Source organism: Ictalurus furcatus, unplaced genomic scaffold, assembly GCF_023375685.1.
Source record: "Ictalurus furcatus strain D&B unplaced genomic scaffold, Billie_1.0 scf2, whole genome shotgun sequence".
In the NCBI taxonomy this organism is placed as follows: Eukaryota; Metazoa; Chordata; class Actinopteri; order Siluriformes; family Ictaluridae; genus Ictalurus; species Ictalurus furcatus.
In genome coordinates this window covers 1,147,437-1,170,200 of record NW_026521051.1, presented here as the reverse complement: position 1 = coordinate 1,170,200, position 22,764 = coordinate 1,147,437, and the positions used below count along the sequence as shown (strand labels likewise).

Below are 22,764 nucleotides of genomic sequence, written 5' to 3'. Positions count from 1 at the left end.
ACAAAAATAGACTTCTAAACACCGCCCTTAAAAGCTTAATAACAGAATACGGCAATTTTTGGGAAATTGCCGTTCCCAAGTTTGGCCACACGAGGGCAGTCATGTTCCATCCAGCACAACACACGACGCCGCCTAAAACAGAAGGTAGGTTGTACTACTACTTCTAATAATGACCTCAATCGAAGTAATTAAATAGACAATGAAAGGTGTTGTCTATATAGCTGACCTCATTTTTCTACACTGTGAGTTAAAGGCACACAACTATCAGAATCCCAGTTTATAATTGTGTTTGATTGGCCAAGGAGATTAAAGTGTGCAGGGAATCCGACTCTTTTTGAGCTTATTGGACATTACACATTGCTGTAATTATCTCATTGGCATTAATTCATTGATCATAGTTTATTTGACGAATGCAACTGCTGCGACATATTTTGCCAATCTTAAACTCAGCTGTCATTCTGGAGGAGCAGTTTTGGTTGATGCATGACATTTAGGTTCAAACACAGTGCGTACATTGACTGTAACACAGATAGCGAAAATGAAAATGGGAAAAGAGAAGGCCAGTGATTAGACAGTGTGAAGGCTGACTTTGTTTTCCTACTTGTGTGTGATGTTTGTTATGTTAGTTTCTCTTGCACAACTGTCAAAGTGCATATGCTTTCTTTGTGAATGACACTTTTTAAGAATGAGATGAGGGTTTGAGACAATGTAGCTAATTTCGACCTTCGAGAGTCCATTACATCATGCATTTGCGAGAGCTGATAAAGCAAGGCCTGAGAGTTGTGTTTGCATTCCTTTCTGTGGTGCTTGTAAGTTAGTGAAGTACTTGTGTGGTAGAATGTGGACTGGCTTCAAAGTGAACACAGACATTGGTGCTGATCCGCTGAATGCTGGGCCTACTAATAAAGGCTTGTGCTGCTATGTGCGACCTGTAGTTGCAGTGGACGTAGGACTGTAGTATATACGGGCCTTGAGTCCAAGGACGTGCTCAAAAGGAACGTCTTGTGTTTGAAACAGTAATGTCAATGTTGTACAAACACAGACAGCTTTTTCTAACCTCCTTATGCTGATGAGTGTTTTGGCTGTATGCTTTACTATGTATGTTTTACCCAAAGTTCCTGACTATTGTGTTGTACTACTACTACTACTACTACTACTACTACTAATGGAACCAAAACATTAGTACCGATAATACTAATAATGTTTTGTATCTGTGTGTGTTTTTAGAGAGAGAGAGAGAGAGAGAGAGAGAGAGAGAATGGGGAAGAAGAAGACGTTATCAGGTGAAAAGCAGTGCCTAGTGTTTGTTTTCGAAAAAGAGAACTACTGTGTGACCGTTGGCGTTAGGCCCGCCTCCTCGCCTGTTCTCAACTAGGTCCTGTCGAGTGTGGATAAATAGGTGGGCGCTGCACGAGAAATTCTGTTGAGCAGCTTGACTACGAGAGCAGCATCATGTCTGGCAGAGGCAAGGGTGGTAATTAATACTCTCTTTTTGCAAGTGGTACCCTCGTTAGTAATTTGAAACTAAAGACTTTAACGACAACAACATCAACAACAAAAACACCTTTAACGAGGTGATAATTATCGCCACCCGGGGTTCGGTATGTCACCCCGTGTGGCCTCCTCGCCGTCGGCGGGGAGGCACTGGGTCAGACTACGTTACAGTGGAGAAGGAGAAGCGCCAGACAGGTCTGAAGTCGGAGTAAACCTTTTAAGTAGTCAATGGATATCGACTACAGATGTATACTCTTTTATTGCAATGCCTAACAGAAAAGAGTATGAAATATGTTTTACCAAAGAACAGGCACTTCAAACATTTTCTCAAATTTTTAATAATAATACAGGAAGTGAATTCTGGAAAAACTGGGAGATGACTACATCAGCTCCCCAAGACATAAAGAGCATTGTAGTAAAGTTTTGGACTGGGAGAATCGCTGACTCGGATGTAGAACAATACCTCTTAAGGTTTGGTGAGATACTGAACCCTGTTGACAAGCCGCTGGACCAGTTCGGGATATGGTATGGAGTCAGGAGATATAAAATAAAACTTAAGAAAAACCCCGACGGAAGTATATTCCAGATACCAAATTCCATTTCCATGGGACCATACAATGGAACGATTACATATCCCGGCCAAACAAAACGATGTTTTATATGTAACGATTCCGACCATCAGGCAAAGGACTGTGAGAAAACAAAGTGCTGGAAATGCGGAAGCTTTGGCCACAAAGGAAAGAGTTGTAGAAATACACAAGTATGTAATTTATGTAATGAAACCGGGCATATATATTTTCAATGCCCAAATTCTTACAGCTATAAACTAAGAATGCCGAAAAATCAAAAAGACATTGACCAGAATGTAACACAAAGCGCACATAACACAGAAACCAAAACAAACGATAAAGCGGATAACAACTGGGAAGAAAATAAACTACACACAAGTGAGGATGACTCGACATCTGGGAGTGACTCAAGCAGCACCGATACCAGCGACAGCGAAGACGGCGAGGACTCTGAGAGCAGCGCCGAATCTCTGACCCCGGAAGGGAGACGGAAGACACCGGAAGTACCTGCTGGAAGCAGCGGAGCATCTCCGCCCAGTCTTTCGTCTGTGGAGAAACGGCAAGCATCGGAGTTTCCTGCGCTATCAGCTGTAGAAGTCGGCGAGACTCGGATCGGCTCAACCCCTGAAGGAGGTCTACAAGCCCCAGAGGAGCCTACGTGCTCAGAGGGAGAGACCGGAGCGACCCAGATCATTTCTACACCTGCAGGAAGTCTACAGGGCCGAGAGGAGTCATCGCATCCAGCTGGTGAAAGTGGAACAACCCAGACAATCGCCGACAACACAGGTGACACTGCGGACACTCCCACGCTGGCGAAAGGTAAAAACACTTTAGACTATCCATATAAACGCCAAAGGCGAAAGAGGAATTCTCCTGGAAATGTTGACAATGCAAAAAAGGTTAAGGAATGATGTATATTGCCTACTTTTCTTCCCTTTTTTTTTTTTTTTCTTTTTTTTTGACACAATGTCTTTGATTTTAACTTCAATTCCTATATTACTTAAAAAGAAATGTGATATATGTCTGCAGGAATTGAGGTTAAATGATGTGGATAATGTTGAGAAAATGTGGACTAATGGACATACAATAATATCTATCGGAGAAGATCCTTATCTTAATTTTTATGGTTTTTTCAAATTTAACTGTTGCCACATGTAATGTTAGAGGGATTCAGGCAAAAATTAATCAAGTGAAAAAGTTAAATATATTGAGTGGAGAACATGTTGATATTTTATGTATACAAGAGACCAGATTAAGCAGTTTTGCAGACGTACAGAACGCCCAAAGTTTATGGATCAAAGGTCCTTCAATCTTTTCAATAGGTGAAAGTAAAGCTGATGGTATTGCGACCTTATTTTATAACAATAAATTTAAAATAATTAAGAGCCGTGAAATAATTCCTGGTCGATTAATGTTTATAGATGTGTTTTATTGCACAAAAAAAATTAGAGTAATAAATGTATACACAGCACAGGATACTGTTGGTAAAATCCGGCTTTTTAAAAAGCTTAAAATGCTCCTGTGTGTCGGTTTCTATACCATTGTATGCGGTGATTTTAATACAATCACAGATGATAATGATAAAATTTCTTCCAAAATATGTAAAATTAGGAGAGAAGGTGGTGTCCTTAGATCTATAATGAATGAACAGCATTTCACCGACATATTTAGGACATTATATCCAGAGAAAGTGGACTTCACGAGGTTTGATAAAACATGTAAAACTAGAATTGACAGGATATATATTAATAATAATTTTGAGGCAAAATTTTATACAACAAAACTCTTGGTTGAGTCGGACCACTTGACAGTTATATGTGGCATCAGATTTAAAAATGAAGAAAGAAGAAACTATTGGAAATTAAACACACAAATTTTGAAAAGTCCTTTATTGATTATACAATTAAAAGAAGAAATTAATAGGATTAAAACTTTAGATATCCTCACTACCAATTATTGTGATTTGTGGGAAGTTTTTAAGATCCAGATTAAAAAATTTCTTAAATACAAATGTCTATGTTTTAATAAAGAAAAAAATGAGAAGTACAATACAATTATGACACAATATATAAACCTAAAACTAAAAAATACAAGAGATGAAAGTGAGGAAAACAACTTAAAGGATTTGAAAAAAGAGATAGAAACTTTAAATAATGAGTTTTTACTGAACATTCAAGTCCGAGCAGGAATAATTTCCGATGAACTTCTAAATCAAACAAAAGCAATTTCACTATTTAATAAAAGGAAAGAAGCCCAATATATCGAAGCCATTAAAACAGATAATGGAACTATAGCGAAAAATCCTAAAGATGTCAGAGATGCTGTTCGGATCCTTTGTTCAAACATGTATAACTCAATTGAAATAGATGCTAAACTTCTAAAAACCTTTTTGAATGTAAAAAATAGTGTTGACCCGCCTTCCAAGAGCTTAGGTGAGGAAATAAAAGAGGCTGAGGTTGTTGATGCCATTAAACAATTAAATTTAAAAAAGTCTCCAGGGAAAGATGGTCTCCCGTCTGATTTTTATCATGCATGCGCCATAGATTTGGCTAAATTATTAACGCAAGCCTTCAATGATGGGATCGCTAGAGGTTACATGCATGACTCGTTCTATGAAGGCGTTTTATCCTTGTTGTATAAAAAGGGTGAAATGTGTGATATCAACAACTGGAGACATCTCACCCTAATGAATGTCGATTATAAGATTTTTGCAAAGACCATTATGAACAGGATGAGTGACTATTTGGACGTAATAATAGCTAAACAACAAACATGTGCAATAAAGGGAAGATTTATGTGGGACAACTTGAACACATTAAGAGAACTAGTTTTTGATAAAAATGGTGACAGTTTTTACATTGTGGCTTTGGACCAAAGAAAAGCATTTGATTATATCTCAAGAGACTATTTGTGGGAGATTTTAAAACTGTATCAATTCCCTGAAAATTTCATAAACATGATTAAATGCCTTTATGTTAAATCGACAGTTGAAGTAAATGTTAACGGTTCTTTGACTGAACCATTTGAAGTTATGCGGGGTGTAAAGCAAGGGTGCCCTCTGAGTGCAGCCCTATATATTTTATCTATAAACCCACTTGTACAAAAAATCCAAGATGATCATAGACTTAAGGGTCTTCAAATAGGAAAGAACAGAGTCGTGATCTCTGCTTATGCTGATGACATAACTGTATTTGTGAAATCTAAACAAGAACTAGACATCATCTTTGAATATTTTAGCGAGTATGAGCAAGTCTCTGGAGCCTCCTTAAATAAAGCTAAAACGGAATGTGTCTGGATTGGAAATGAAAAAAACAAATTTCCCATAGATGTCCCAGAAGTTCAGCAATTAAAGGTTTTAGGTATATATATAGATAATAATGGCTGTGTCGACCATAACTGGTCAAAAAAAGAAGAAATAATACAAGATGAAATTGATAAATGGAAATCGTGTAATCTAAGTTATAAAACTAGAATAAATATTATTAAAACTTTTCTATTATCAAAAATACTGTTTTTATCATGCATCTTACCTCCGACAGAAGTTTGGATAAAAAGACTTCATAAAATATGCTGTAATTTCATATGGGATACGACTCGTGAGGTTACAAAACGTGAGCTCCTTTTTAAGAGAAGGGAACTGGGAGGCCTTGGGGCTGTCGATATATCCGTAAAAACTAAAATAGCAGTGTGTAAAATCATCGCGAGTGGTATTGCCAGGCAAACTGAATGGATAGGGAACATCTCTAACTGGAAATCTAAAAAAGGTCCATCGAGGAAAGGAATTCCGTATTATAAACTGATGTTTTCCGACTTCACTAACAAATTTAAAGATCTAAACATCGATTGGGTGAAAGACTCAAGCAAAGAAATATATCTTTTAATTGTTGATCGAGTTTATAGTAACCCTGTGGCTTTCAGAAATTTGGAGGCAGACCAAAACAAAGAATGTCTCCAAAATTTACAGAATAAAATCCTATCGGAACACCTGAGAGATACAACTTGGTTAGTCGCTGTAAGAAGGCTCCCAGTAAGAGCGGTTGTAAAATGGAGCTGTTTTGTAAAAACCAGTAAATGCCCGATGCCTAATTGTAATGAAGAGGAAACACTCGAACATTTCCTGTTAGAGTGTTATCGCTCTAAAGAAACATGGGCTAAATTAAAAATCATTGGTCTCAATATAGAAATAAATATGAACTCAATTTTCTATGGCATTTTTAAAGAAAATTGTAGCAAGACCAAGCATGACTTCATTTGGTTCATAATATGTTTGACTAAATCTAAACTCTGGAAAACAAGGTGTAGAATGACTATAAATCAAACGTTTATATCCAGTGATGTTGTATTCAAGGACATTCAAAAAGAGCTAAGAAGACTAAAAAGCAGCACATCTTGGTTTAAAGACTCTTCAGTGTGGGACAATATTTGCGTGTAATTGTACTTTGACTATGTAAGTTTGTTTTGTTTTTTGTTTTTTTCTCCATTTCTTTCTGAATATGACTTGTGTAAGATTGTGAATTTTGCATAATTTCAATAAAACTCATTAAAAAAAAAAAAAAGCAAAGGTGGTAAGGGACTCGGCAAAGGAGGCGCTAAGCGTCACCGCAAGGTGCTTCGCGATAACATCCAGGGGATCACCAAGCCGGCTATTCGCCGTCTGGCTCGCCGTGGTGGTGTAAAGCGTATTTCTGGTCTGATCTATGAAGAGACTCGCGGTGTGCTGAAGGTGTTTTTGGAGAACGTGATCCGCGACGCCGTCACCTACACCGAGCATGCCAAGAGAAAGACCGTGACCGCTATGGATGTGGTGTACGCCCTGAAACGCCAGGGACGCACCCTGTACGGGTTCGGCGGTTAAAAGCTCTAACAACGAACGACGCGAATACAACGGCTCTTTTAAGAGCCACCCACATGTCTAGAAAAAGAGCTGTTCCGTGTGGAAAAAAATCAAAAGCCTTTTTCTTTTGTGAAACATAAGGCATCAAACGCTGTACACAAGTAGCATAAGAACTTATGTATGTATTAATTAATAAGTAATTATTAATAATTATTATGCAATCTATTTGTATTTTTTGTAATAAACTATAAATATATATGTATGTGCACAGTATTAAGTAGTATTATAACGTGTTTGTTTAAAGCGAGTTAGAAGATGGTTTTAGTAGAAACTTATATATTTCTCGCTCTCCTACACACACACATATATATATATATATATATATATATATATATATATATATATATATATATATATATAACAAAAAATTTCAAGCCAACTTTTTTTTTCATTGTGCATGTTGTCCTGAAAGTACAACGGCGGGAAGGGAAACAAAGCGTAGCGGAGGAGGAGGCGGAGAAGTAGGAGGTGCCATGCAGGAGGAGGTATCGAATTTTGGCCAATCAAAAAAAGGTGTCTTGTTTGGGCGTTATTAGCATGTGGGTCTGTAAATAGAGCGGGCGCGAGGCGGGCGCTAGTTATTCTCTGTTCTTTTACTCGAGAAGCAGCATCATGCCCGATCCAGCCAAGGCAGCGCCCAAGAAGGGATCAAAGAAAGCCGTGACCAAGACGGCCGGCAAAGGAGGCAAGAAGCGCAGAAAGTCCAGGAAGGAGAGCTACGCCATTTACGTGTACAAGGTCCTGAAGCAGGTACATCCTGACACCGGCAATCTCATCCAAGGCCATGGGCATCATGAACTCCTTCGTGAATGATATTTTTGAGCGCATCGCCGGTGAGTCTTCTCGTCTGGTTCATTACAACAAGCGCTCCACCATCACCTCCAGGGAGATCCAGACCGCCGTGCGCCTGTTGCTTCCCGGCGAGCTTGCCAAGCACGCCGTGTCCGAGGGCACAAAGGCCGTCACCAAGTACACCAGCTCCAAATAAAGCGCGTTACCGCCGTCTTCATCAACCCAACGGCTCTTTTAAGAGCCACCCACTTTTCATACAAAGAGCGATTTCCTCTCTTTTGCTTTTCCTCTCACGCTGTGTGTGTGTGAGAGAGAGAGAGAGAGAGGGACTTCTGAAGCGCTGCACTCCTGTGGATGTTCAGGATTTTGGGTAATTATAGCAGCCTGCTAAATGCAGAGATGAGTATATTTAAACGGTTGTAGCACGGTTTTGGGGGGGGGGTTGTATAATCTGAGCAATGCAAAATGGGGCTTTAGCAGCACAAAGTTATTCGTATTAAGATTGTAGCAAGAGGAAATAACTTAAAATGGTTTTCTAGTAGCACATCATTATTAATTAGAGGTGCCCAAACTTTTTCCTAGGAAGGGCCAAAAATCAAACTTGATTGAGGACTGTGGGCCGAAAGTTGCTGTGTGACAATGTAAACTTAAAAAAAAAAACCCCAACATTTCCATGTCTAGAGAAGAGGGTATGTTCTTTAAAAATTAAATCATAATGATGATGCTGTTAAACAGTTGAGAAGCTCCGTGTATTGTCCTTGATACGTGAAAACTAGACAATGCACAGTAATAACGCTGATGAGCTGTGTCAGTCAGTCACTGCGTTTACATGGACAACAATAATCCACTATTAACCCGATTAAGACAATATTCCAATTAAGAAACTACCATGTAGACAGCAATTTTTAATTACCTTAATCTGATTAAGGTCATACTAGAAGTAAGCACTAATTGAATTAAGACAGGTGGAGTACTCCTGTTTTAGTTGCATTATCAACGTGTATTACAGACATGTAATCACCTTAATCACACTATTAACGTGGTGAGTTTTCACCGCATTTTGCGACAGGACATGATCACACACGGCAGTTATACGTTTTATGGCGAACAAGAGAGTTTGGCTGCGTCCCAAACTGCATACTTTCCTACTATAGGCCTGTAGTGGGGATAAATACATGTATCTCGGCTACTATATAGAAGGTAAGTACGCGGTTTGGGACTGTTGTGGATAAAAAATGTCATAAAATAAACATAAGGGAGACCTAGCATCCAGCAAAGGGGAGAAGAAGAAAAGACGGGCACCTAGACACATAGAAGCGGGATTAGGCGGACATTGACAAATTGGAATTACACTTTAAAGGTCTTTAAGAGCAGTAGTAGTCAAAAAAGTCAAAAAGAGGTATACGAGCTGAGCTGAGGAGTGCTAATACACACACACACACACGCTCGTACAGTCAAGGGCGGGCAAGTAGACACAACATACACACACACTCTCTCTTTCTCATACACACACATGAATAACTTTAATAATATCTTATAGCTTTTCAAGTAGTATAAATATATATAAAATAAGAAATATAGTGCAAATATGAAAATAAATTATAAACTAGAAATACAGGAAAATGTAAACTTACTCATGACTCAAATGGTGAAGGTTCTTGTCTCACAAGGAAGGCCTTAATTTTAAGAAAGAACCATGAGGAGCCATTTATAAGGGTGGCTGAGTCAACCTGCCCCCCCGCGAGATAACAATAAGACCAAGGTCACTCTAGATTGTTTAGTCTTGTCCACTTTCTATTTTACGGGTTATTCAAATTCTCTGGTTTCGAGTCTCTGGGTAATTCAAAACTCTGGTTTCTGATTCTCTGAGTAACTAAAAACTCTGGGTTTTTATTTTCTGGGTTATTAGAAATACCTGGGTTCTGATTTTATGTGTAAATTAAAACCCCTGGTTTCAGTTCTATGTGTAAGTGAAATAGCCCTTTTCTGGAACATAAGAGTAAGGTAAATGAGCTCTTTTTTAACCCTATTGGTAGTGAGATCATAGTCTTCTTGAAACATCTGGGTTATTTAGTGTGTAAATACAGTATAAATACTGGAGCTTAAGCTCAGGGTATTGGGATCACTTCTGAGAATTCTCATCGGTGTGGATCTCGTGTGGTGGAATGGAACAATAAAGCTGGACCCTTGCTTCTTCTCACTCACGGCTGGTGTATTTTTTCTATCTCCAACTGGGCTCAGAGGTAGATGTGAGTATTGGCTTCTATGTTGAATTTTAAGTGTTTTTGGGTAATAGGCTAAATTTGAGCCAACAGGACGCAGCCCACAGCTTCAAGCAGTTGCCTATTAGCATGTATAGCATGGCAAATAATTAACCGCACTTAAAGCATTTGTAAAAAAAATAAATAAAATAAAAACACCCAAAACTGTATACGGTACCATAACGAAGACGAACTGTATGTTGATATGTGAAATTCTGGAGGGACGTCGGACGGCGTGGTATGGTGACGTAATGACACGGGCTGTTAATCTAATTATGTTCTAAAACATGTAAAATGGGAACATGACAGGAGTATTCTAAAAGCAACTCATGTAAACACCTTAATCACGTTATTATCTTACTCAGAGTAAGGTCAATAATTAGATTACTGCTGTCCATGTAAACGTAATCAGTGTAAAATAGCCCAAACCCACCTTCTGTTTCAGGCGGCATTGTGCTGGATGGAGCTTGACTGCCCTCTTGTGTCCAAACTCGGGAACGGCAGTTTCCCAGAAGGGGTATTCTGTTCCAAGTTCGTGGTAGTTAGCCAAGAAATATTACATGATTACTATTACTCTCCCCCCCCCCCCTTTTTTTTTTAAACCTGTTTGTGATAATTATTGTATACATTACCTTTATCTTTGTAATGTTCCTCCCTATTTGTCACCTATTCTCGAGTAAAATAGATGAGGCCACGTAGGGAACACATGAAGCAGTGATGAGAATGAAATTTCTACTATTAGAAATACATTAATATTTTCATATTACAAATCAATTTGTGTACTTTAACATTATATAATATACATAGCAGTATATTTATCAATTCAATTTTTATTTATTTGTATAGCGCTTTTACAATAGACATTGTCTCAAAGCAGCTTTACAGAAATATCAAATTATTTATCATCATCATCATCATCATCATCATGTGTGAATATGCTTTAAATGTGTTGGTGTGCTGTCTGTATACCGTGTCTCTTTCCGTCTGTCTGGCCGGCATGCGCACATATATAGTGAAATCGGAGCAGTGTTCAGAGTTCTAGACCTGTCCTAGTGGTATGCGTGACCATTTTCCCCGTTTATGACGCCGCGAATGTCGAGTTATTAAACGTTGTGGTATCTGAGCAGGCCTCTGTATTCATTTGAACGGAGTTGTATTAAATCATTGCTGTATCTAACCTTTGCATTTTGGTAAATAAATAAATGACTTTTATCCAAAGCGCTTTACACTGTGTCTCATTCACCCATTCACACACACACCAATGGTAGCAGAGCTGCCATGCAAGGCTCTAACGCCATCGGGAGCAACTTGGGGTCCAGTGTCTTGCCCAAGGACACTTCGGCATGTGGAGTCATGTGGGCTGGGAATCGAACCGCCAACCCTATGATTAGTGGACAACCCACTCAACCACCAGAGCCACGGCCACCATTTTGTTTGTTCATGTAGCATGTTTTAATAATGGACATTGTCACAAAGCAGCTGGACAGATATATGGATATATTATTTCAATGTAAATTTACAAACAACATTTCCATGTCAAGAATCGAGGGTATGTTCTTTAAAAAGTTAATAATAATAATAATAATAATAATAATAATAATAATAATACTGCTGGTAAACAGTTCAGAAGCTCTGTGTATTGTTTTTGATATGTCAAAACTAGACAACGCAGGCCAAGAGAGTGACCATCAAGCCCAAGGATATTCAGCTGGCCCGGCGTATTCGCGGAGGGCGCGTGTAAACCACAACTCCGTCTAATATACACAAAGGCTCTTTTAAGAGCCACTTCATCGTCTCAGAAAACAGCAAATTTTCTTTCTTGGGCTGTTTGAATATTTAGAACGTGGTACAGAGAGAAGGGGACACGTGTCTAGGAGTGGCACCTTGAGGGTGTTTGTGCATGTATTTGCCAATGGGAAGGGTGAATTGGAAAAAACACAATGCATGGTAGCGGTGCTATTCCAGCAGGTGGAAGTGATGTCAGGCCAGTAGCAAACATCAGTACATTCTCGAGTGACACTTCAGTTTGGTGTTCTACAAGGACAAACAAAAATAATTATGGAATTTCAAACATAGCTAGAAAAAAATACCCCAAAATGTCTATCATTTACTTTGTTCGGCGGAACACAAATTGAGAAATTTAGAAGAATAACCTGCTTGCTCTTTTTCATACAACAGTAATGGATAATTGATCAATGGATCTACTAGCTTTCAAGCTTCAAAAAGGGCACAAAATATTGTAACTGTATTCCATTACAACCTGTACATTTACATGGACAGCAATAATCTCATTATTGACCTTATTCTGAATAAACAAACATAGATCGATTAACGGCACACGTTATAACGTCTCCACGCCACACCGTCCCCTCCAGAGTTTCCCATATCAACATACAGTTCGTCTTCGTTATGGGACCGTAAACGGATTTGGGTGTTTCATTTTTATTTTTACTAAAAGCTTCAAGTGCAGTTAATTATATCATGCTATACGTGCTAATAGACTGCTTGAAGCTGTGGGATGCGTCTGAAACAATACTATATATAGTAGGTAATACATGGTTTAGGACGCAGCCGTGCTCTCATGTTTGCCGTCAAAAGGTTGACCACTGCCGTGTGTGTGTGTGTCCTGTCGCAACATGTGGCAAAAACTCCCACAGGACGTTAATACTGTGATTAAAGTGTGTACATGTCTATCAGTACGTTTACATGGTGTCATATATCAAGAAGGTACTCTGGACTTCAGTTCCCATCAGCCACTGCACTGTACTACATCAATGTCACATACCACCTGCACCTGAATCACGTTTCTGTTAACGAGCACGCTTATAATATAGCCACTGTTTGCACTGCTTCCTTGTCTTACGTTTGTCTTACATTACCGTTGTCCATGTTACCGTGATTAGGTTCTGTTAGTTTATGTTTAGTCATTGCCACAGTGTTTTGCATTAGTCATAGTATCTTTTGTGTTTTGTTGGTTTATTAAATAAAACGTTTAAAATCTGCGATTGCTTCCGTACCCATCTTTGAGACGTGACACATGGACAACGATAATCCGATATTAACCCAATTGAGACGATACTCTGATTAAGAATGTAGCATGTAAACAGAGATTACTGATGACCTTAATCTGATTAAAGTCATACTTGAAGTAAACACAAATAGAAATAAGACATGGAGTATTCCTGTTTTAGTCGCATTATCGACGTGCGTTACAGACAGTTACACACCTCACTCACACTATTAATGTCGTGTGGGAGTTTTCACCGGATTTTGCGACAGGTCACGATCATACATGGCCATGCACAACCGTTTCACTGCAAACAAGAGAGCACAGCTGCGTCCCAAACCGCGTACTTACCTACTGTGAATACTTATGTACATGTGCTTTTTTTGTTTTTTATTTTTAATAAATTTGTAAAAGATTTCAAACAAACTTCTTTTACGTTGTCATTATGGGGTATTGTTTGTAGAATTTTGAGGAAAATAATGAATTGAATCCATTTTGGAATAAGGCTGTAACATAACAAAATGTGTCAAAAGTGAAGCGCTGTGAATAATTTCCGGATGCACTGTACACCCACTATAAATTACTTTGGGACCAGCTGGTTAAAAGTAAGAAGAGGGAGGCGAGTTTTATGGTCTAGCATCATCTGTGTCGACAATGAAGGCCATTATGTTTATCGGATCACCAAAAAACTAAATCTTTCTTCCCTTACAGTTTTTGGGAGGACTAAACCTCAAAACATACTTACATTTACATTTATTCACTTAGCAGACACTTTTATCCAAAGCAGCTTACAAATGAGAAAGATACAAGCAAAGCGATATATCAAGCAGAGAACAATACAAGAAGTGCTAGTGACAAGAAGTACTTGTGAATGAAAATAGAAAACATGCAGGGTAAATCCACGAAAACTGCAGCCAAACTGACACGAGGGTAAAATTCCAGAAGAAGGATATGGGTCAAATGCATGTAACAAGGACACAAAAATGTCTTCTAAAAAATAGGACAACGTGACAAGTCAGTAAATGACAAGAAGTTTGAAAATAATCAACAATTTGGAACGATCTTGAGATCTGTTAATTTGAATATTTCAATAACTCTTTAGTCTATTTCTAATCCTATCAAAAAGAAGGATTCAGAAGTCAAGATTTTCTTGGAAACAGAATTGTAAGAAATTACAGACTGCCTCTCAGCAGATTCCACCCCAAAGTTTGTTAGGATAAGCTTGTTCCCCAAAAAGGCAGAATTACCAAAGGGACAATTTATCTGGGTCTCAGCAATATGTGTATAATATCTCCTAAAGTGACATTCACACAGTTATAGCATGGCAGCAGCAGTGGGACATCAAGAACCATCCCTGAACAAAAGGGCTACGTGACTGTAATTAACATTCAGAAAGACATTTGTCTCGATAATCCTTTCACCTCACCATTTGGGGTCACACCTGTAACATCCGTACTGTGAGAACAGAAAGTGATCGAATCAAATGCTATCCTTAATTTACATTACATACAGAAAACCTGGTTTGAAACAGTATAAATGTCTGTGTTCATATTATTTGTGGTTCACTTTGACTCCCAAAGTGCTTCATGTACTTTGTCACTGCCACGCTGTAATAAAGTTATTCTTCTTTGAGATCTTCGACATCCACTTATTTTTTTTCGTACAGAATGCATCACTAGGAAGTTAAGGTAAGACTCATTCGCTATACCCTGCACGAAATGGACGGAAAATTTAGAAATTCTCCCACATCACAATGTGTTTTGCCACATTATCCAATCGTTGCAAAAGAACACAATAGGCCAATTCATTTTAAATACTTTTTGGGTTTAACAAATATATATTTTGAACAAGAATCTTATCACCAGCCTATTTGCTATTTCAATGGAGTGTGTGACAATAGTCAGGAGGTCAATAACATTTAACAGCGTCTACTGGTAAAGTATATCGTAGATGGACATAATCCAGCTAGCCTTTCTATTTGGCAGTGGAACATTGGATGGCAAACATGAAACGCTAGTCCTTTTAATAAACACGGAACACTTCTAAATGATAACGTTTCAAAAACTTACATTTATTCTATATATCCTTCATCCAACACCAAATGTCAAGCCAACTTCTCTTCCTCATCTTACTAGGCCCATCAATGGGAATTTAGTTGACTTCCCATAAACCGAGATGCAGAACAACTGAAGGCGATGACTGCACGTGCAGGAAAAGAACAAAGGAATAGCCAAATTGTCCTTTTCAGGACTGGGACAAGTGTCGTGCTTGTACATGTAATGACCAATCATGTGATCAGTGAAGAACTTTCTTTAGCCCTCTATATGTTGTGTGAAATTGTTTAAACTCCTCGGCACCGAACTGGTGAAGGAACTTGAAATCCACGTTCTCTGCTTCCACACTTTCTGCCTTTCCACCATGTTGATGGCATATTTCGGAGTAATACACTGCATAATACTTCTTGGGTGTGAATGTCTTGTCCTCTTGAATCTTGCCCTGAAACAACAAAAGTAAGAAATTCCAGAGTTCGTTCAGTATCAAATTGGGCAAATGCTTCCTATTTTTTCTTCAGCTGCAATCACATGTTCCTCAAGTCTGTAGAAGTTCAGTACCATCATTTTTTGTGGTGCCCCTGAATAAATTATGTGAATCTGCATCAACTGACCAACAAAGCAATACTAACGTGACTGGAATTTGTACTTTTTGGGTTTCTATCAATTAAGCAGAATGTAGATATAAATTTCCCCAAAGAGGAAATGTTTCCACCATGGGTGCATAAAAAACAAACAACACCACCATAATAAATGGTTAATAAATAATTATAATGGTCAGAAGATAGAAGTGGAAGCCTTTATTTTTCAATTATACATTACAGCACAGTGAAATTCTCTTCTTCGCATATCCCAGCTTGTTAGGAAGTTGGGGTCAGAGTACAGGATCAGCCGTGATTCGGTGACCCTGGAGCAGAGAGGGTTAAGGGCCTTGCTCAAGGCCTCAACAGTGGCAGCACTGGGGCTTGAACCATCGACCTTCTGAGTCATACAGAGCATTAACCGTTGAGCCACTACTGCCCACCATGTATTATTTTTATGTCAAAATAATACAATAAACAGTGATAACGCTGATGAGCTCTGTTTGTGTAAAATACCCAAAACTTACCTCTGTTTTAGGTGGCGTTGTGTGTTGTGCTGGATGCAGCATGACTGCCCTCCCGTGGCCAAACTCGGGAACGGCAATTTCCCAGAAGCGGTATTCTGTAATTTAGCTTTTAATAATGGTGTTTATATGTTTGTAAACACCATTATTAAATATCTCTCTCCTTTCCCCCCTTTATGATAATTATTGATGAAACACATATTTCATTCAGGGGGCACGGTGGAAAGTGCTTAGCACGTTCACCTCACACCTACAGGACTGTTGGTTTGATTCTCCCCTGCATGTTCTCCGCATGCTTTGTTTCCTCCACGTACTCCGGGAGCTCACGGGGTCACAGGTCACAGGTCACGGGGAGCTCCAGGCTCCCCGTGACCTGTGTAGAATAAGCGGTACAGAGAATGGATGGATGGATGGATGGAGATTTCATCCATTGCTCTGGATGGATCTTTACTGCCATCAAGTGGCCCAGTTTAGGAAGTGCATGTTTCTATGTTTTTTTAGAGCAGCGTTTCCCTCCGTTTTTTCAGTCACGGCACCCTTTGAATATTTTCAAAAAATTTGTGCACCCTACACAAACACTGATGCTAGACAGCGTTAAACCTGGTTTATACTCGACATGTCCAGCAAAAATGACGTCATTACAGAGTGCGCGGTCGAGCGTGTTGAGTGTGCGAGGCTTCATTTCTCATGGCGGTCCGCACGGCGCCGGATCCGGAAATGAATGACTTGGAGGCGACTCTTGCCGGAAAGTACGATTGTACAGGTATCTCTATGATCCATCCATGCGGGACCATAGAGAGAGCCAGATGGCACAAAATTCATGGAAAGGTTTTTAAAATAGTGATTTGGATTTGCTTTGTACATACTGCTGAGATGATAAAGCCAAAGCTGAAAGTTTTTCGGGGTGCACCATGTTTTCATTCATCAGTATCTTCACAAATAAACACAGTCACTACACTACACCATCAGACACAGTGATTACACCTCATTCTGCTGTCTTTATACACAGAGACCTTTACACAGATGGTGAACATACAGAGTGATCATTCTGTAATATCTTTCTTTTCTCTCTATACATAAAGAGACGTTTACACTGATGGTGAACATCCAGAGTGATCATTCTGTAATATATTTTGTCTCTGTACATAAAGAGACATTTACACTGATGGTGAACATACAGAGTGATCATTCTGTAATATCTTTTGTCTCTATACATAAAGAGACGTTTACACTGATGGGAGAATATAATAATCACCTGGTTTTGTAAATGTGAGAAATGACATCTGCAGGAAGCTCCACTTTTTGCTGATGTCTACAGTAATTGCTAACATTTACAAAATGAGCCTACAATAAATAATAAGTCTATTTAATGAAAGTGAAGGTCCATGTTTAATAAAAATCTTAATGGAATGAATTAAATAAATTGAGGTTGTTTAGTTTAGTTTTAAAGATGTTCTCATATTTATAGCTGTGTTTTGTTGTAATGTGACAAGTGATAATCTCAAGGTTTATTGGGTTTTATATGATTATTATTATTATTTTATATATAATTTATTATTATTATTGTTATGGGTGTGTATCTGTCTTATTATTTCTGTGTCTGTGTTATTATTTCAGACATCAGATATTTCTCATCTATATTAAATGTTTTCTACACATTTGATCATTTTAGAAAATGTCTGAAGGATTTTTACACGCACCCCTGCTCTCATCAGACAGAACCTCGATTGGGAAACACTGGCTTAGTTACTCATCTGACCAATGTGTTTAACTTACTCTCCATCATCACTTTTATTCTGAGTAACATTCATTATTCACACAAAAACTACTTACACACCAATCCTCACTAATATCAGGATACTCGCTCTCATTAAGGGAAAACCAGAAAAAATACATTTCTGCAGATATTTAAGTAAACTTACTCAGCGTATGAGTTCTGCTTCTTTATCTAATGATCTGCTGAGTGTTTCTAGCTCCTGTTATTTTATTTTAGTTTATATATTTGTATAGAGCTCTGACAGTTGTTCGTGCACAGCTGAATGAAGTCACGAGATAATAAATGAAGGTAATGAAATGATAATGTGTGTGATGTAGATTTTACCAGACTGTTAATTCTGTTCTCTGTATTTGCAGCGTTTTCAGGCTTATACTTTCAGTATTTACAGGCCTTTTCTCGATGGATCAGAAAGCTGTCTGATAACAAACCATATCTGTGTGTGTGTGTGTGTGTTTATTACCCTACCTCACTGCCCCTCCCCCTCTGCAGAATAAACGGTTAGGAAGTGAAAGTGAAAGTCAGTCTCCATTTTGTGTGGAGGGGAAAATACAGCATTTCAGGAGTAAAAACACAGTGAGTATCTACATCTAAAGCTATAATATATAAACACACTGAATGTGCACTAGATGCAGAAGAGTTTTGTGGGTTTGTACTGAAGTTTGAATGTACACAGGTTGTTTTATGACTTGATACAGAGACTATTTCCTGTAAGTGAACTCTGTGCTGATACAGGGTTTGATTTAACACACCGATGTTGGAGTGAAGTAAACGTGTGTCCTGCTGTAATCTGGAGAAGGAGACATGACCTCCAACATGAGTGTGTCTGGAGAACAGGACTTAAACAAAGACGAGAGGTGAGTTACTTTTCCATTCACCAGCAATAAACACACACCGTCTCATGGAACAGATCTGTATCTCTAAACACTCACTAGTTAACGGAGGAACTAAACTTTGGTTTAAGGTGTTTAATAGCAGTGAATATATCACTGATCTGATCTAAGAACAGTTTAGAGAAACCATTCACTGAGAGAAGAGTAAAAAGGACTGTGTAATGTGGAGGAGAAGAGCAGCGTAGCTTTGAGTCAGTGAACTCTACAGGCTTTAAGACCCAGCTGAGTCAGTTATCTGTGACTGGGACTCCTGACATCAGTGTAATTCCTGAGGTATGGGGCGTGTCTCCTGTTTGAATAAGTGTGCAGACTGGAGCTGAATTAAAAAGATGGAATTATTGGTGTTTAATGATGAACACATTGTGTAACAGTGCTGAGACAGCAGAGTATTAATTATTGCTGATATTTCTGTTTCATTCTAGAATGATGGAGGGAAAGAGATCAGACTCACCAGAACCCAGCTGTGTGTCCATGAAGAGTGACCGGTCAATGCATCGTCCACTTAACTTCAGAGACGGAGCCAGTTCTCCTGATGTGAGGTCAGTACAGTGAGGTGTTTTACAGCAGTGTTCCACCTGATCAAACTCACTGGTCTCATTCTGAAGCCCTTCATGATCTTTATCAGGTGTTGAAGCAGTAAAACACTAAACTGTGCAGTGCTGCAGCTCTCGGACTGGCAGTGAGGAAAACTGCTTTAAGAGTTCAGTTCAGCCTGCAGTCCCTGAGCTGGAGGGTCTGTGGTGCTACACAACAACATTTACACCTGGGACATTAATGACTAGATCACTATTTTATTCATAAACATGTTAGTGTCAGTGAGAAATCCTGAAATCAGTGTATTGTGTTAAGAGGATAGTGTTAAATATCTGTCTCTGTATTTATTAGTGTGTGTTGTGCAGCTATGAATACATATAGTCTATATCACATCATGTGTTTTATTTCTTCACAGACCACAACAGAAGAAATCAAACCTCAGCAGAAATCAGTTGGACTCCATATTCAAGGTGTGTGTCTTTTTAATGTGTGTAACTGGTGTGTGAGCAGGTTGCAGGTTTTTTATTTAAGATCATGACAGTTTACAGGTTTATTGATGTGCAGCAGCATTATGGGTAATCAGGCAGAATTTCAGCTGTAACTGTGGGAATACAAAGAGACTTTTATTCTTTTCATAAAATAAAAGCATCTCTCAGTGTGTAACATTATAATATTTAGATGTGTTCCTGTGTGTTTCTAACCAGGAGCTGGAACACAAAGTCATCACCCTGATAAAGAATGAGCTGAAGAGGTTTAGGAAGCTCCTGAGTCCAGATTACCCAGCATGCACTGAGAGGGAGGTGGAGGATGAGGAGGATCTGCACAGTGTCGGAGAGGGAGCGCTGAAGATCACACTGCACGTCCTGAAGAACATGAACCACACAGATCTCGCTAACACACTGCACAACAGTAAGAGCTCTGAGTCATGGCTTTATTCCGTCAGGTTCACTTCAGAGAGAGGAAATAGTTTTAGATTGGAACACTTTTAGTTTGAAGTTCGAGTTTAGTATCATGTACATCTGCTGCTTTTCTGTTCTGTTCGTGGTCCAGCTTGTGGTGACTCTGTACAATGGTCCTGTTCCTTCAGGAATATTTACTACATGAATCAGGAATGAACTGCAGCATTTGAATTTGACATTTAATCCTGTGTTCAGTGATTTTACATTAAAACATCTTATTACTTTGTTTATTAGAGTCTGTGGCCTCTGTGTATCAGACAAAGCTGAAATCCAGCCTGAGAGAGAAGTTTAAAAGAATTAATGAAGGAATCTCACAGCATGGAAGCTCAGCACTTCTGAATGAGATCTACACAGAGCTCTACATCACAGAGGGTTGGAGTGGAGACGTCAATAATGAACATGAGGTGAGACAGATTGAGACAGCGTCCAGGAGACCAGCAACACAGGAGACACCCATCAAATGTAATGATCTCTTTAAAGACAAGTCCATCAGAAGTGTGCTGACTAAAGGAGTTGCTGGAATTGGAAAAACAGTCTCTGTGCAGAAGTTCATTCTGGACTGGGCTGAAGGAAAAGCAAATCAGGACGTCACCTTCATGCTTCCACTTCCCTTTAGAGAGCTGAATCTGATGAAGCAGAAACATCTCAGTCTGATGGATCTTCTTCATCACTTTTTCCCTGAAATGACAAAACTAGAAGTAATAGACTCCTACAAAGTGGTGTTGATCTTTGATGGTCTGGATGAGTGTCGACTTCCTCTAAATTTCCAGAAGAATGAGAGATTGTGTGATGGGACAGAGTCAGCCTCAGTGGATGTGCTGCTGACGAACCTCATCAAGGGGAATCTGCTTCCCTCTGCTCTCCTCTGGATAACCTCTCGACCAGGAGCAGCCAATCAGATACCTCCTGAGTGTGTAGACCAGGTAACAGAGGCACGAGGGTTCAGTGATCCTCAGAAAGAGGAGTACTTCAGGAAGAGGATCAGTGATCAGAGCCTGGCCGATAAAATCATCTCACACCTGAAGTCTTCAAGAAGCCTCCACATCATGTGCCACATCCCAGTCTTCTGCTGGATCTCAGCCACTGTTCTAGAGAGAATGTTGGGTGAAGCAGAGCGTGGACAGATCCCCAAGACTCTGACTCAAATGTTCACACACTTCCTGATCTTTCAGATCAAACACAAGGACCAAAAGTACCATCAGAAATGTGACCCTGATCCTCAGCAGACCAGAGAGAGTATCCTGGCACTGGGAAAACTGGCTTTCCAACAGCTGGAGAAAGGAAACCTGATCTTCTATGAGGAAGACCTGAGAGAGTGTGGCATTGATGTGAGAGAAGTGTCAGTGTACTCAGGAGTGTGTACCCAAATCTTCAGAGAGGAGTTTGGGCTTCACCTGGGGAAGGTGTTCAGCTTTGTACATCTGAGTGTTCAGGAGTTTCTGGCTGCTTTATATGCATTTTTCTGCTTTATTTTTAGAAAGACAAATGTGTTAGTGGAACAAAGCACTGGACGTTTTAATTTCTTCAGAAAGTCAGACATGTCTGATCTCCTCAGGAGCGCAGTGAACAAGGCCTTACAGAGTAAGAACGGACACCTAGACCTGTTCCTCCGCTTCCTTCTGGGTCTCTCACTGGAGTCCAATCAGACTCTCTTACGAGGCTTAATGCCACAGACAGGAAGCAGCTCTCACAGCAAACAGGAAACAGTCGAGTACATCAAGGAGAAGATCAGGGAGAATCCATCTCCAGAGAAATCCATCAATCTGTTCCACTGTCTGAATGAACTGAATGATGATTCTCTAGTGCAGGAAGTACAGACTTACCTGAACAGAGGCGGTCTCAGTCGTCTCAGTGGAACCAGACTCTCTCCTGCTCAGTGGTCAGCTCTGGTGTTTGTGTTACTGAACTCAGATCAGGAGCTGGATGAGTTTAATTTGAGTAAATATGACCGATCAGAGGAATGTCTTCTGAAGCTGCTGCCAGTGGTCAAAGCCTCCAGAAGAGCTGAGTGAGTATTTTATTTATAAATGTATTACTGCATGGTTTATTATTTTAATGTAACACTGAACTGCACTGTTTGGATTAATGCTGGTTAATAATTACTCTAATCATCTTTAAACAAACCTCTGGTACTGTTCCAGAAGAGTTTCACTTTTTACACCAACACGTTACGTCTGCACTGAGGGCGGGGCCATGTGGACAAAACCTTCTATCACCATTTATTACCTTTTCTCTAAAACTGATGAAGAAATGATCTCTACAGAATAACTGCATGTATTCATCACTGCTTTTTCATCATTTTGTGATCTAAACACCAGTGAAAGGCACTTTTTCTTTTCTCCTTTCATCTGAAAGTGACATTGAACAGAACTTCACAAACGAGAAGAAGAAAAACAGAACACTGTCACCATGGGAACAATATGAATACAGC

At 39.3% G+C, this 22,764-nt stretch overlaps 2 protein-coding genes and 1 pseudogene across 2 annotated transcripts in view; all 3 read left to right on the top strand.

The window, feature by feature from the left end:
• The window catches only part of LOC128604701 (NACHT, LRR and PYD domains-containing protein 4-like), a 197,509-nt gene that overhangs the window by 169,581 nt on the left and 5,164 nt on the right, over positions 1-22,764 (top strand). Inside the window, exons 2-7 of the mRNA XM_053619803.1 lie at positions 18,440-18,523; positions 18,683-18,804; positions 19,263-19,379; positions 19,790-19,844; positions 20,079-20,283; positions 20,568-22,341. Coding sequence (XP_053475778.1) covers positions 18,752-18,804; positions 19,263-19,379; positions 19,790-19,844; positions 20,079-20,283; positions 20,568-22,341 — 2,204 coding nt within the window. The 5' untranslated portion in view covers positions 18,440-18,523; positions 18,683-18,751. The remainder of the gene's footprint in view (positions 1-18,439; positions 18,524-18,682; positions 18,805-19,262; positions 19,380-19,789; positions 19,845-20,078; positions 20,284-20,567; positions 22,342-22,764) is intronic.
• On the top strand, positions 1,438-7,035 carry LOC128604732 (histone H4). Its single transcript, XM_053619853.1, has 2 exons — positions 1,438-1,471; positions 6,626-7,035. Exons 1-2 carry the CDS (start codon positions 1,453-1,455, stop codon positions 6,916-6,918), a joined length of 312 nt encoding a protein of 103 aa, XP_053475828.1. The 5' UTR covers positions 1,438-1,452; the 3' UTR covers positions 6,919-7,035.
• On the top strand, positions 7,346-9,373 carry LOC128604728 (histone H2B-like; annotated as a pseudogene).